At 46.5% G+C, this 13,041-nt stretch overlaps 1 protein-coding gene and 1 long non-coding RNA gene across 3 annotated transcripts in view; both read right to left on the reverse strand.

Annotated features, from left to right (window-relative positions):
• Positions 1–501: 501 nt before the first annotated feature.
• On the reverse strand, positions 502–6,879 carry LOC142559563 (uncharacterized). Its single transcript, XR_012823160.1, has 3 exons — positions 6,357–6,879; positions 1,495–1,711; positions 502–732 (listed from the first exon to the last, which is right to left on the reverse strand). It is a non-coding gene; the product is annotated as an uncharacterized LOC142559563 (long non-coding RNA).
• A 3,440-nt stretch (positions 6,880–10,319) lies between these two features.
• LOC142559564 (uncharacterized) overlaps positions 10,320–13,041 on the reverse strand; it is a 29,518-nt gene continuing 26,796 nt past the window's right edge. The window contains exons 6-7 of one of the 2 annotated variants that reach the window (XM_075671142.1): positions 11,201–11,418; positions 10,320–10,892 (exon numbers count right to left, since the gene is read on the reverse strand). In XM_075671142.1, the coding sequence (XP_075527257.1) occupies positions 10,732–10,892; positions 11,201–11,418 (379 nt within the window). In that variant the 3' untranslated portion in view covers positions 10,320–10,731. The remainder of the gene's footprint in view (positions 10,893–11,200; positions 11,419–13,041) is intronic. The other variant, XM_075671143.1, reaches the window with a different exon arrangement.

Consider the following 13,041-nt stretch of genomic DNA (forward strand, 5'->3'; position numbering starts at 1 on the left):
TCGCTTTCTTCTTCTTCCTATTTCCCATTCTAGAACTCTTGTAATTATGTGCGAGTGCTGGCAAGTGGCAAAGTGAGCATTGCCTCGCTATTGCTCTTGTTTGGAATAGCTTAATGTATAGTGTTAAAGTGAGCGGAGGTTCCAAAGCAAGGAGTGATGCAAGAGAGCGTACTGGCGGGAATGCATCCTTGGCGATACCGTAGTAGATCGTTGTTGCTTCATGCGTTTGGGAGTGTCTGCTCGGAGATAGTTGTTTATCGATAAGCAACTGGATTATAGTTATTCCTAACGCAGCTAACGCCTTGCACTGACGCGCAAGAAAACAAGAACAAATAAAGCGCCCAAAGACAGCAAAATTTCCCAGACCAGCGTAAAAAGGAGGAAGCTGGGCCTTCGGTTGCTCCGCTGTATGAATTATCCTTCATCCCCTAATAAATTAAATCAGCGGGCAGAAAGAACACCCTGAACGCTCTACCAGTACAATTTGGCTCTTTTCTTTATTGGTCCTTTTACATGAAATCGCAGGGCTTGAAGAACACTTCTACCAGTGCAATTACAGTCAGTGTTTTCTCTTTATTCGGTTCCTTAAAGTCATGCTTCTGTAACTACGTGTCAATGGGCGACTGGTGCCTTGTACGCCGTCTGCCTTCTGTCTCTTCACCGGGAGCTGTCCGCAGGTTTCCCGGCGTTCCTCGGCTTCGTCAAGTCGTCGCCGACCAGCGTCCAGATCTGCTGCAAGAATAGGTATGGTAAGTAACGAAATCCAGCAAGTCTCTAGAGAGTCTCTATAATAAACTGAAATATTTCGTTTACAACCGTTATGACAAATATTATAAAACCATGTTCACACTAGTATTCTTAAAGTTATCAAGTTACTGTCATTACACAGTATGCATTAATTAAGCGTTGTTTAATGAAAGCACAAACGGAGCATTAAGTGCAAACAACTTGTTTCTTCGCATCCACAGAACTGTTCAAAGAATGCGAATGATCACGTGATAGCCTGTAAAGTATGGTTATTTAGGCGACCTAACCCGCTCCACCACGCAAGTTCTCGTTTTTAATTGTATACTATGCCCGCAGGGGTGAAATCTTACCGTACATTTGCTTTAAATTTATGTTTCATTGGCCGCAGTGGACGCTTGCACATATTCGAAAAGTATTCGATCAATTGTTGGCATTTACAAATAGTGACTATGGGATCCGGTATTGGAAAGTTCCCCAATATTCGCACGACTCTAATTTCGACAGTCGCACCAGCCGCCCACCACAACCGACATCTTTCTCGCACTTACTAGAACTAAAGCACCATCTATAGTGAAGCAGTTTATACATCCAAACTTCAAACACATCCTAACTTCGTTCATATGCGACACGGCATTACACTACATCGCCTGTACGTAAGCTAGTGACAACCATGTTATATACATATATATATATATATATATATATATCCGTTCATTGTCAGGAGGTTCGAAATTTTTTTTTTTTTACCTTTGTCCTGGAGTTGCTGGTGGTCCAGTGGTTCCGCATTCTTCTCGAATGTTGCAGCGCGTTCCTCCTCCATTGCTTCCTGGTACAGGTGCATGGCTAGGTGCCTACGGAAGTGATGCAGGCGGCTGAAGGTCGTCCCGCATTGGCCGCAAACGTAAGGGCCGTTGCCGGTTGAATTGTAAACCGCGTTGCTTTGGACTTCGGCCATGGAGGTTCACTACAAGTAGACACATATATGGGTTTCAGACGCTACAATGGGCAAGTGTGCCAGGAAATTTCAGAAACTTTTTCCTCAGGACGTAACTGTGAACACGCAGCATTTTATGCTGAATAGAGCAGAACAACTAAAAGAAAACATGGATGAGCAGGACAGACACCGGCAAGCACTAACGAGCAACAAAATTTATTACGAGAACCATCTAGGTCACATAAGCGGGAATTGCAATAATAATAATAATAATAATAATAATAATAATAATAATAATAATAATAATAATGAAAACAGCAAACCACCGAAGCACGCACAACTCCGCCTTTCTGCGCAGCATACGAATACATAGACTGGAAGGATATTTCCTTACAAGGTAGGTGGACTGACGGAACACTTACACTTAGATCATGAGTTCCTTTAATTCATGCTACCACTATGATATCACTCGCGCACTTGCGTTGTGGTCCGCACAGTGACATGCATTTGCCGAGTTCTGGTTTACACGGACACAGGTCTAGGAACATTATTTGCACGTACACGTTAGCGGTCGCACTGGCACCGACTTGTCTAATCATACTTAATGACAATAAAATAGAAATCGTACTCATAAAACCTAAGATCATCGGCACTATTCTTTGGCAATCACTTCTGTGGAATCCCGAAAGGTGGAGAAAGGTTCGTGAAAGCGAGCATTGTGATCCACCCGAATGCAGCACATAGCTACAAAGGAACCCCATACGGGTTTTTAGAAATAAATCTTTGCAGTTGAGCAAAAGTTTTTCAAACTTTCAAACCCGGGACCAAGGCCTTTGCGGGACGGTCACTCTACCATCTTACATAACCAGCTAACTAGTATGTGCGCACTGCAAGGACAGTAAAGGGGAACGTGCCACTCCTAATGACGCGCTTTTACGAGGAGCATGCTATATGCTGATCCGGTCTAGTGTAACCAAGCAATTTTTAATGAATTGCAGGCATAGATGTGTATTCGTACTTATTGTATTCGTTTCACGTTCGCACTACTTTGTATTCTGAGAAAATTAGGCCTCGAGCACAGACCTGTCCCAGCGCCCGTAACACAAGCCGTCACAGGCACACGTGCTGTTCCCTTGTTTGGCAAAACACAGCCCACGCCGACTCTATAAGCGTGTTGCTTGGGGCTGGTGTGCGCTAAACGGAGAGCGGCACAATAGAGCTTTAGTTTAGGGGACGCAAGGCGTTGGGGCCCCTAGCGCTTGGGTGCGTTTGCGTTCGGGTACGCAAGCCGAAACAGGTTATACGTTAGCGGCCCCAAACGCAAGCCCCACAGAGGTCACATGCGCTCGCAGCGCCATCAGCGTGTGTTCGTTGCTACGTTATCATTTTTTAAAGTATGAAATGAAGCATTTGAAGTAAAGTACACTAAAGTAATTTTATTAAAAGCAGTTAATATATATAAAAACGATGCCTATAGACACCAGGCAAAATATTTATAAGATTATCTACGCGCCTACGTTACGATTGAGGCCGAGCGGAAGCAATATAAATATACGTTTGGTAAACTGTAGCTAGGTGTCTCGTGGAGAATAATCCGTTGTGGTTTGTGTTTTGTTTATTTAGAGCCTCCTGCAAACTTTGACTTGCCGCCGTTGCGGCGACAGCGTGCCGGTGTTCTCTGGCACCAGCTTCTTTACCACGTCAGCCGTGAAATGCCCACATGCACACATCCTCGCCGTCGCAGCCATGTTCTCCGTCTGTGTAGCGGGTTGGGCGGCTTGTTTCGGTTCTCGTAAGTTCTCGTACACCGCGACAATCACGTAGATAACGAGACCTCTTAGGGGCAGCGATGTTTTCGGCCACCCCAACAAGCCAAGGACGCAAGTAGACGTAGCGTTCTGCGCATGTGCAGTACCGTAGCCCTTAGTTCTTGCGTACGCAAGCTGCTTGCGTCCCCTGAACTAAAACTTTCTAATGGCACAAACGCACTATGGGGGATAGGCCATTGGAGAGGGAGGAGAGGGGTATAGTAGCAGGTGATCGCGGAGTCGTGATCGCGCAAATCATGAGCTTCGAGAGCGAGAAGCGCAAGCCAAGCGCCGGTGGAGGCCAGCCAACCCCCCCCCCCCCCCCCCATTGAAGAGAAGGCAACCCAAGCCAAGCGCCAACAGAGGCAAGCTAACCCCTAACTTCAAAAGTAGGTGGCCGAGCAGAGACGTCGACGAAGAGAGATTCCTCCCGCGGAGGGGGCCGATGGACGGTTCAGGAGAGAATTCCTCGACTGTGAGTGCGGCCACAACGGCAAGGTGTGTGATAGACTGTGGTTTGACCACAACCTCACGCAACTGAAGGGTGTGGGCAATCCGCAACCGAAGCTCGGTTCTAGCAAAATGACAGCGAGACAAAAGTCTCATGAAAATAGCGCTAGACACGAGTTCAAACTTGAAAAAACGAACACCAGCTTCGCTGTTTTCACAGCCTTCACTGTGTGGCACTGGCTTTACTATATCGTGAATCTCCACAATAATCTTGTCAGCCAGAGTAGCAGTAGTGTGTTCCGGAGAACGTCGGTGTGCGGAAAACTTCTTGACGAAAAGAGCGGTAGTTTCGCCCGAAAGGCCAAGCATTGATTGTCATAGCAAATTATTGCACAGCGATACGAAGTGAACATAGTAGTTTTATCGGCCGTACAAACTTCTAAACATAGGTATACTATGCTGGCGGAGAACTTTCTGTTCTGTTCTGAGCAAGCTGCCGTTCTGAACTTTCAGTTCTGAGCAAGCTGCCGCGGCGACGGCAGCTTGCTCCAACAGCCAGTGCTCCAACAAAAAGAAAACAAAAAAGAGCAATGGAAGCGTAGACACAGCGCGTGGGAACGCGTACGTCTGTTTATGTTCTTTGTCCAGCTCGAGCTTCTTATCCTGCTTAATGCGGCACTGACATGATACTTTCGACTCTTAATGTCTTGCATTAAACGAAAACCCTGGAGTTCTAAAAAACTAGAAATGACGTGACAAGCCTCAGAGCACCATTATTAATTTATTATAGTAGCTTTTTATACGGCCACACTGGACTTCGATTTCAGGAGGGTACTGTGTCATGACGTCGCAGCATGTGGTCACATAGGAGAAGGACATTGCGACGGTTTTGACTCCCGCTCCGGCTCGCTCAGTCATTCGCTATGCCGCTACACTGGCCCTCGCATCGAATCGCGGATTTAAGAGGTGACCGCGCGAGCTGGAGCGCGTCTCAAAACGTAGCCATGTCCTGCTCCCACGTGACCTCATACCGTGTGGCTCCCACGTGACCACATAGGACACTGTATGTTCCTGGGAAACTAAACTGAAACGGTGCAGAGAAGCTACTAAAGAAAATTGTTCAGGACAATCTGAGGCTTCCCTCTATTTCTTTTTTTTTTCTATAAGCATTACAGGTATAGAGCCCGCATTTGCCGCAAATAAATGATTGGTAAGAAATATCGCGTCAGTATACTCCCGTTTAAAGAAACTTCCTGCTACCACTTGTTGGAATGGCGCATAACCCGCCTTCGTCGTTGGGGCCACAAGCGTCCCCATCCATAGTCTTACCACTAGTTCACTGTGCCCACCACCCACTCTTTCTCTGCGGAAAACTCGGTTTCTGCAATGGCGCTCGCAGCACGTGAGCCTATACTTCTCCGTTTCTCCGCCATCGTACGCGCGAAAGCTGTAAGCAAAAGGAATGCAACTGCACGGCAGGAGGTGACACTACATGGAGCTCCTCGAGCCATTTGTCGCCGCTTGGCCATACCGTGTAGCACATTTGCTTAGTTTTTTTTTTCAGATTTTTTTTCTTTTTTGTCTCCAAAGGCGAGTCACTTCTGCGAACAGTCGTTTCGGTACCGCGAGAGTGCGAGTCTTCTGCGGTAAAACGGGCGCTTCCGAAGAGTAGGATCTGTTTTGTGGCTGCTTGATCTGCGCACTAGACATCGCACTCCGTTTCGAGTATTTTTTCGAGTGGCCGTGGCGGTTCTTCTGCTTCTTGTATGAGGTTGTCGTAAGTACCATTGTCAAGCTCAAATTATTTTATAATTTCTGAATGCATATATTATACGCAAGCGTATGTGTATGTTTAAAAATTAATAATTTCCAAGAATAAGCCCGATATACGCGGTTCTTGCTAATTGGGCATCGGTTGTGACCATATATTGCCGAAAGAAACCTACCGTGGTTACAGCATTGCGAGCCATGCTGCAGCTCTAGGACGTGTTTGTAGATTTAGTTCGAGAAGGTTGGATTTTTACTTTGATGGCTATTTCGCCTTCGAATATGGCTGAATGTAGCAACTGCCGTTGTTAACAGACTGGTGAAAATTTGCTGAAGAACGCTGAATTTCAAAGAGCAGAACTAAAAAAATCTACTAAGAAAGCAAATTTTCATTCGTCCGCATTTAATAGCTCTTCTTATCATTAATAATATCACCACTATAAGGCAATATTCAGAACACTGGCTTGTACTTGCGCCCATTTCTGCGGGAAGGATCAAAAGCCAGGAAACTGAGGTCCCAGCTCAATAAACTATAGAAGCGTCAACTTATAAGCTCAGCGTATACTTTGCAATAAAGCAAGTGGTAGCGTCGCCTACTTCTTCGTACGAGTGCGACCGCGAACGAAAAGTTGGTCGGAAGCAAAACTCACCTGCTGTGGTCGCCCACCGTTGACGAGGTGTAGTCAGTTCTTGCACGGCTCGTGGTCGGCGTAGAGTCGCTGTCGATGCGAAGCCCAGGACGCCCGTATGCGTTGGTATGCTTCCGTATGCTCGGACGATGTCTGACTCCTGCAACTCAAGAGCGCAGATATAAGCACCACAGGGTATGCACGTCCCCTGTGAACGAACCGAAGGAATAGAAAGCTCGGCAAACCGATTAGATGAGTAGCACAAACGAGTGGGGCAGCGTAGTCGAGGGCAACAGGAATGCTGGATTTTCCTTTTCTTTCTTGGAAGAAAGCAGGTCTCAGGGCCCGTCGCTTTCGTCCCAGCAAGTCCTTGCTTCTATTGTCTGTCCCACCTGGCTTCGAAGAAGATACGACAGTCGCTGGACTATTGTAAGCATACCTGCAGAACTAATATGCAGCCGCAGAACTTGTGGGTGAACAAACGCGAAAGGGCAGCTTCTCCAGCCGAAACTATTTTTTCTCTGCAGTATATGCGTGTGATAGTAAACTGAAGGATGATGGCACAAGGCAAGTAGTTATTCTGCTTTTATTTTTTATTAATATTATTTTGAGGCAGCGGCAGTAAATATAATCACTCTCTCAAGTGTCATAGACACACCGTTGCGGAATTTACCGGAATCGAACGCCCAGAATTTCGGGGTGGCCACTTCCTGCCGCGTTTTAGGGGGCCGAACTTTTACGACGGAGTAGGTTGCGGCATTGTTAACCGTAATCGTTACCGTGCGCCCTTGATCAGCCTTTTCCCGACAGTTTTTATTGATGGCTGCACTCTGGGCAGTGTGGAAACAACGAGGGAGAAGTTGGCCTGCATGTCAGATTTACTGGTTGCCCCCCTCCACCCACCATCCCGCGCATGATCGCGATGTCATGCTACAGTGAGCTAATTGAAGGAACTTCCTGCTACCACTTCTTGGAACGGTAGCAGGAAGTTAGCCATGCTTCTACGACGTGAAGAGAGAGCAGCGCCCATTCCGTCTCCCTTTACAACGCAGGTGCTTTGGTGCTTGAGAAAAGCGCCGTACGGATTTCACGGCTAATAGAGAGTATCAGAAGGAACACTCGAGAGACACCCGAGGGTTGAGGGGTCTGGAATTCTTTTGTCCTCGCTGTGCATTCTTTCGCACACCCGGTGGCTTGCGTTCCCCGCCCGCTATCATAAAACTCTTGTCGTATTTTACACCTCACTGCTGTGCTCGTACTAGGGGCAAGCCGGTTACAAAGGAAGATTCGCCGCTTTGCCCAGCACAGAGGAATGAAAAGATGGTCCGACACAGCCACCGTAAAGCTGAATGGTAACGTGACTGCTTTTTTTTTTAGCACACACTTTAGCGATATCCATTGCAAGTTCGGCCCAACACGTGGCAATGATGACTGAAAATTCAACTAGACCGCACAAATCCAGTACCGCAGCAATGTACTCGAGACTTTGCAACCAATCAAACCCGTACCGGCTGTCTTAAATAAAGAGCACGAAACCACACCAGGCGTTGTGTAACTTGCAGCGTCCATAATGTTTTGCGAAATTATTTCTGAAATATTAAAGTGCTCGCAAAAGCATTTGAAGTTTATTGAGTACAGTACTTCAGATACGTGCAAGTCTGGCCCACTCATGTCTCTAGCGTGCTGCGATATTTCGCAGAATGACTTCGTAGGTGCAACGTAGCTGATAAAAGCAAGATGCCGAAACTTAACGAGTGTTCTTTACGTAGCAGACTTGCTCTAGACGTACTGCTCTGTCGCGACAGTGCTTCAGACCCAATGACAACCAACTAACGACTGCCGACGAATACCCTGTGTAAGAAGTCGTGTCTTCTTAAGTTTAACGAGTCCTCGGCGTCCCATCTCTAATGGTGAGAAGCTATATGAAATCGGTGACAGTACGTGAGGACCGCACAGCCCAGCTGCCAGATACTCAAACACGATTAAAAAAAAAAGCACACGCAAATCGCAATCTCTTTCGGTAGTCGTGAGCAGACGAAGCTAGAAAAAAAAATGTATATATTTCCTGGCAGTGCGGGAATCGAAGTTATGCGAAGAATTCCGCCTATCCGGCACTGTTCGGGGCTAATGCAAGGTGGTCCACCAACGCGACTGCGTAAAAGCAAGCAGCTGTATTTCACCAGAACCGGTCCGTGACCACACAAGGAATGTGACGACGTCGTCACGCTTTTTTTTTTCTGTTTCGTTGTTCTACTCTGGGAAGAAACGTTTCGAGCTGTTTGGTTACAATTCGCAACGCGAATGAGGTGGGGCCGAAGGGTCGCCCCCACAAGGGGCACTGACGGGCGTATACTGGCGTATTCGCTCGAACGGCGCCAGAGGGGGCCATCCAGCCAAATAGGGAGCCCTCGCACCAAAGCCACGACACATCTTAGGAGCGGTTCTCTGCGGGGTGACTACAGCGGCCAGCGAAATCTGGGCGACATTTTTGCGGCGGAATCTTGCTTCTAAGTACGCCTTTGCCCAAGTGCTACAATGTTGTGCTCAGTCTGTTTCGAGGCGAGCTCCACTGCGCTACGGCTGACAAGTACTCCGTGAGAAGCTCGCTGTCCAACGGAGACTATTTCCACGCAATAAAGCAGCGCGTCACCGCGTCAGAGCATTGCGCTCACGAGTGGGGTGTCTTCGGTTCGACTGATTATTGATATGTATTTCCGCATTACACCGTTTCCCTCCTTGGCTTCTGCAGTAAACGTTCTTTCCCTATGCTTCCCCGCCAAGCCATGACAAAGAGGCATCGATGCAGCTCGAGCGGCTGCAGATCAATAAAAAATGACACATTGTTACTCCGAAGTCGTTTATTTTTTTTTTATTGTAAAATATTCATTTGCACGTTATACAGCAGTGCTCGTTCAAGGCTGCGCGTTGCGTAGGTATAGCGGGTCCAGGTGGAGCCTTGTTAGCGGCACAGCGCAGAAGACGCGCGGCGAGACGGCACACCTGGCGTTACGTGCCTGCCACATACACGGGCCAATCGCTGACGACAAAAAAAATAAAATAAAAACTTGCGCTTCGCCATTACGGACCATGCATCGGCTAGCCTGATGCCATGTGCGCGGAAGTTTAAGCAGCGGTGCACATAGAAATTAATGCTTCCACATCAGATGTCGGTCGAAAGCTTTCTTTTTCATTAGTAAGATCTTGATGAGGGCTAGTTGGTTCATACTTAGAACTGAGGTGAAACAGGGCTAAAAAGACGAGGACACAAGGAAACAAATACCAGACAAGCGCTGACTGGTAACTGGAAGTTTATTTGAAATTCACCGGACAGTTATATCTTTTTCAGCATAGGCATGCGCAGATCAGTCGCAAGAACATCTGCAAATCATCATTTTAAGCTTTCTTCCAAAAATGTGATTTCTTTTCCCGACAAAGCAAGAGAGGGAGTGCTTACACATTTATCTCCTTTTCTTATATGAAAGGCCTCTACTATTTCTCTTTCCTTCTTACCCTTTTCTTTCCCTATGAATTTTGTCTGTTCAAATATGGGGGTGCATATATGAGTGCAGGTGCAACGTCATCTATCAAATACCGCTCAGCTGTGGAAAGTCATATATAGTTCAAACAGGACAGTGCTTCAATGAAAGAGCTCGTCAGCACAGCACTAACCTAAAGAATGGCTATGGGAGTCATTTAGCTGGACACTGTAACAAGTGTCAATGCACCCCCATATTTGAACAGACAAAATTCATAGGGAAAGGAAAGGGTAAGAAGGAAAGAGAAATAGTAGAGGCTTTTCATATAAGAAGAGAAGGAGATATATGTGTAAGCACTCCCTCTCTTGCCTTGTCGGGAAAAGAAATAACATTTTTGGAAGAAAGATTAAAATGTTGATTTGCAGATGTTTTCGCGACTGATGTGCGTGCCTATGCTGAAAGAGGTATATATGTCCGGTGAATTTCAAATAGACTTCCAGTTGGCAGTCAGCGCTTGTCTGTGGTATTTGTTTCCTTGTGTCCTCGTCTTTTTCGCGCTGTTTCACCTCAGTTCTTTCTTTTTCGTTTTCAATCACTGTCAAAGCTGCAGTTCACATTAAATGATACATACTTTCACCGATGTTACCGAGGCATCTAGCGCCGGCACTTTCCTGGTCCTTATAAAATTTGTGAGAATCTTCGCTGCAGACGGCGTTTCAGGCCAGGTGCAGGTTATACGAGGTTCGCTTTGTTCGCAAATGCCTTTTTTTTTCATTATCTCGAAATAGATGGGACCTAGTCCACCAGTGTCAAGTGGGGAGATGCTTCTAGAGATGAAGCTTTTTTTTTTTTGTGAGAGGAACTATGACGTTCGTGATATATGCGGCCTTTCTATCCGGTGTACTCGCCTCGGTGCAAGTTTAAACGGCCCATTCCATCGAATACGCGGCGGCATTCGGGACAAACATGGGAGCCGTCTCTCCTGCCCGGGGGGAGCCGAAGGTGGTAGGTGTACTGGCAGACGAAAACTTTGTCGCAGACGGCGCAGGCGCATTGCTGGCTTGTCTCCTCGCTTTCATCCCTTTAAATAGACAGGAAAAAAAAGTTTTTTTTCAGTGACAGAAATGCAGCGGCAAGAATAAAAGTGAATCACCTCACCCAACATTACAGACTCGAAAGACGCACATTCCCGCCACAGCACGATAAAATAAACAGAAACGGGGCTGTCACCTTACGTTTGCTCCTGACACACACCTACCCTAGCCTCGCCGTCTTACATCACTGCTACCCGGGTTTATATCCAACAAATGCATGTAACGCTTACGGACAGAGAGCAACGCTGTGGTACATGCTCTGGGAGTGTGCCGATAACAACGGTAATGAAACCACCTCCGTTCGCGATCCGTCCATAATCGCGGCTGTTGCCAGAGTACGGGAAGCCTCGAGCTCGCTTCTTCCCGACGCCGCCCCGGCTGTGGGGGCCGCCGCGGACCTTCTCCGTCGGCGTCGCCGCCGCTGGGAGGCGGCTCTCAAAAGGTGGCAGACCAGCTCTGGGACGGCCGACAAGGCGAAGATGCCGCCCGAGTCCAAGGACTTCGAGCCGCCACCTGAGGCCAGCGCAACAAAAACTGCCGGACCATTCTTAAATAAAGCTTCTTCTTCAATGACATTCCGCCTACCAGTTGGCGCCAGAACAACTCGATACACTTATTAGCGAAATTACGCAGAGGAGTACTTATTTCTTGCGCTGCTTACCAAAAGACGGATACATAAAAACACGGACTGGTGGGCAAATGCAAGAACAGCCTACTAAGCAGACCATTTCATGGCCCTTTCGAACGTAATGAATGCCCGGTGCACAATGTTTTTTTGATTATTATGAATAATCGTTCGGTCTAACTGGAGAACACTCAGATCCTAACCATACGGAGTAACCATGCCAATTGAATATTTGTAAGTACTTAAATGAGTTTCTTTTAATCTAACGTAAATTTCCGTCGTTTCTGTAAGTCAGCAAAAATAGTTCTTGGTAACTTCTGAAATTAGTCGCATTTAAGAAAAAACGAGAAGAAAGGGGGGTCAACCTAGGAGACCGATTTTTGTTAGTCATATCATAAGAACCCAACACACACTTTGACAAAGGACAACATATGGTAAATTACTTGTGCTTAATAAATGAAATAAAGAAACGATAAATTAACGGAAATTAAAGCGGATGAAAAAACAACTTGCCGCAGATGGGCAACGATCCCACAACCGTCGCATTTCGCATGCAATGCTCTACCAATTGAGCTACCGCGGCGCCGTTTCCCCATCCGCTAAATAAAGAAAAGCTAGTTATTCGAGCAAATTTGACAAGAATAACACCAGGGTTTTGAGCGGTGTGCCTATAGGCCCGTGTTTTAGACCACATTAAAATTAGCGAGCATAAATATCTTGCCCCTCAGGATAGGCCACACCTACAACTTTGAATGCGGTGTCTCTGCTGGCGGCCTACTTCATTTTCACGTCCCTAGGACAACAATGGCCGGTGTATGTCCTGTGTAACGATCTTGTTATTAATGCTTGAATTGCGCTAACAGGCAGTTATGTAGAGAGTGGATTTTTCCAACCTGTCCTATAGAAAGCCGGGTAACTAGGATAGGGCGAATAATCAAAATTTGTTATACGAACCGAATAATACACGCTAGATGGGTAATGCGAACTACGTTTATGGTTTCGCGGCGGAAATCCACAAGTAACTTGCGATATTCGGCAGTTAATCACGTAGCAGTTACATTTTTTTTACGCTAAAAGTAGCGAGATTTTCCTTACAACGGCACATTATACACGTGTCTACAGGACAAAAGTCTTTGAGCCACGCTTTTCTTTTCTTTTTTTCTTTTTTATGTGAAGGTTTTTCTTTTGTAACTTCATACGTGTTTGGCGAACGTGGTGTCTGCATGGGTATGTATCTGACATTCTGCTCAAAAAACGACTTTGCGATTTCTCCAATGTCGCATTGTCGCAAATGGTATCAAAAAGTTTGTCTGAGTGAAACAAGCAGCGAGAATTACTTGCAGGGCCGGTAAAATTAGCCGCACAGCTGTAATTATCGCCAATATATTCGAACCTTAACAATATTGCACCATAAACTTCGCTATCTCCGGGATAATGCCACCTAGCTGGCGTCTTGGCAAAAACGTAATATAATGAAGGCGTGTCAACCAAATTCGTTGCAAGAGAAGTCA

The sequence above is a fragment of the Dermacentor variabilis genome, chromosome 10, assembly GCF_050947875.1.
Source record: "Dermacentor variabilis isolate Ectoservices chromosome 10, ASM5094787v1, whole genome shotgun sequence".
In the NCBI taxonomy this organism is placed as follows: Eukaryota; Metazoa; Arthropoda; class Arachnida; order Ixodida; family Ixodidae; genus Dermacentor; species Dermacentor variabilis.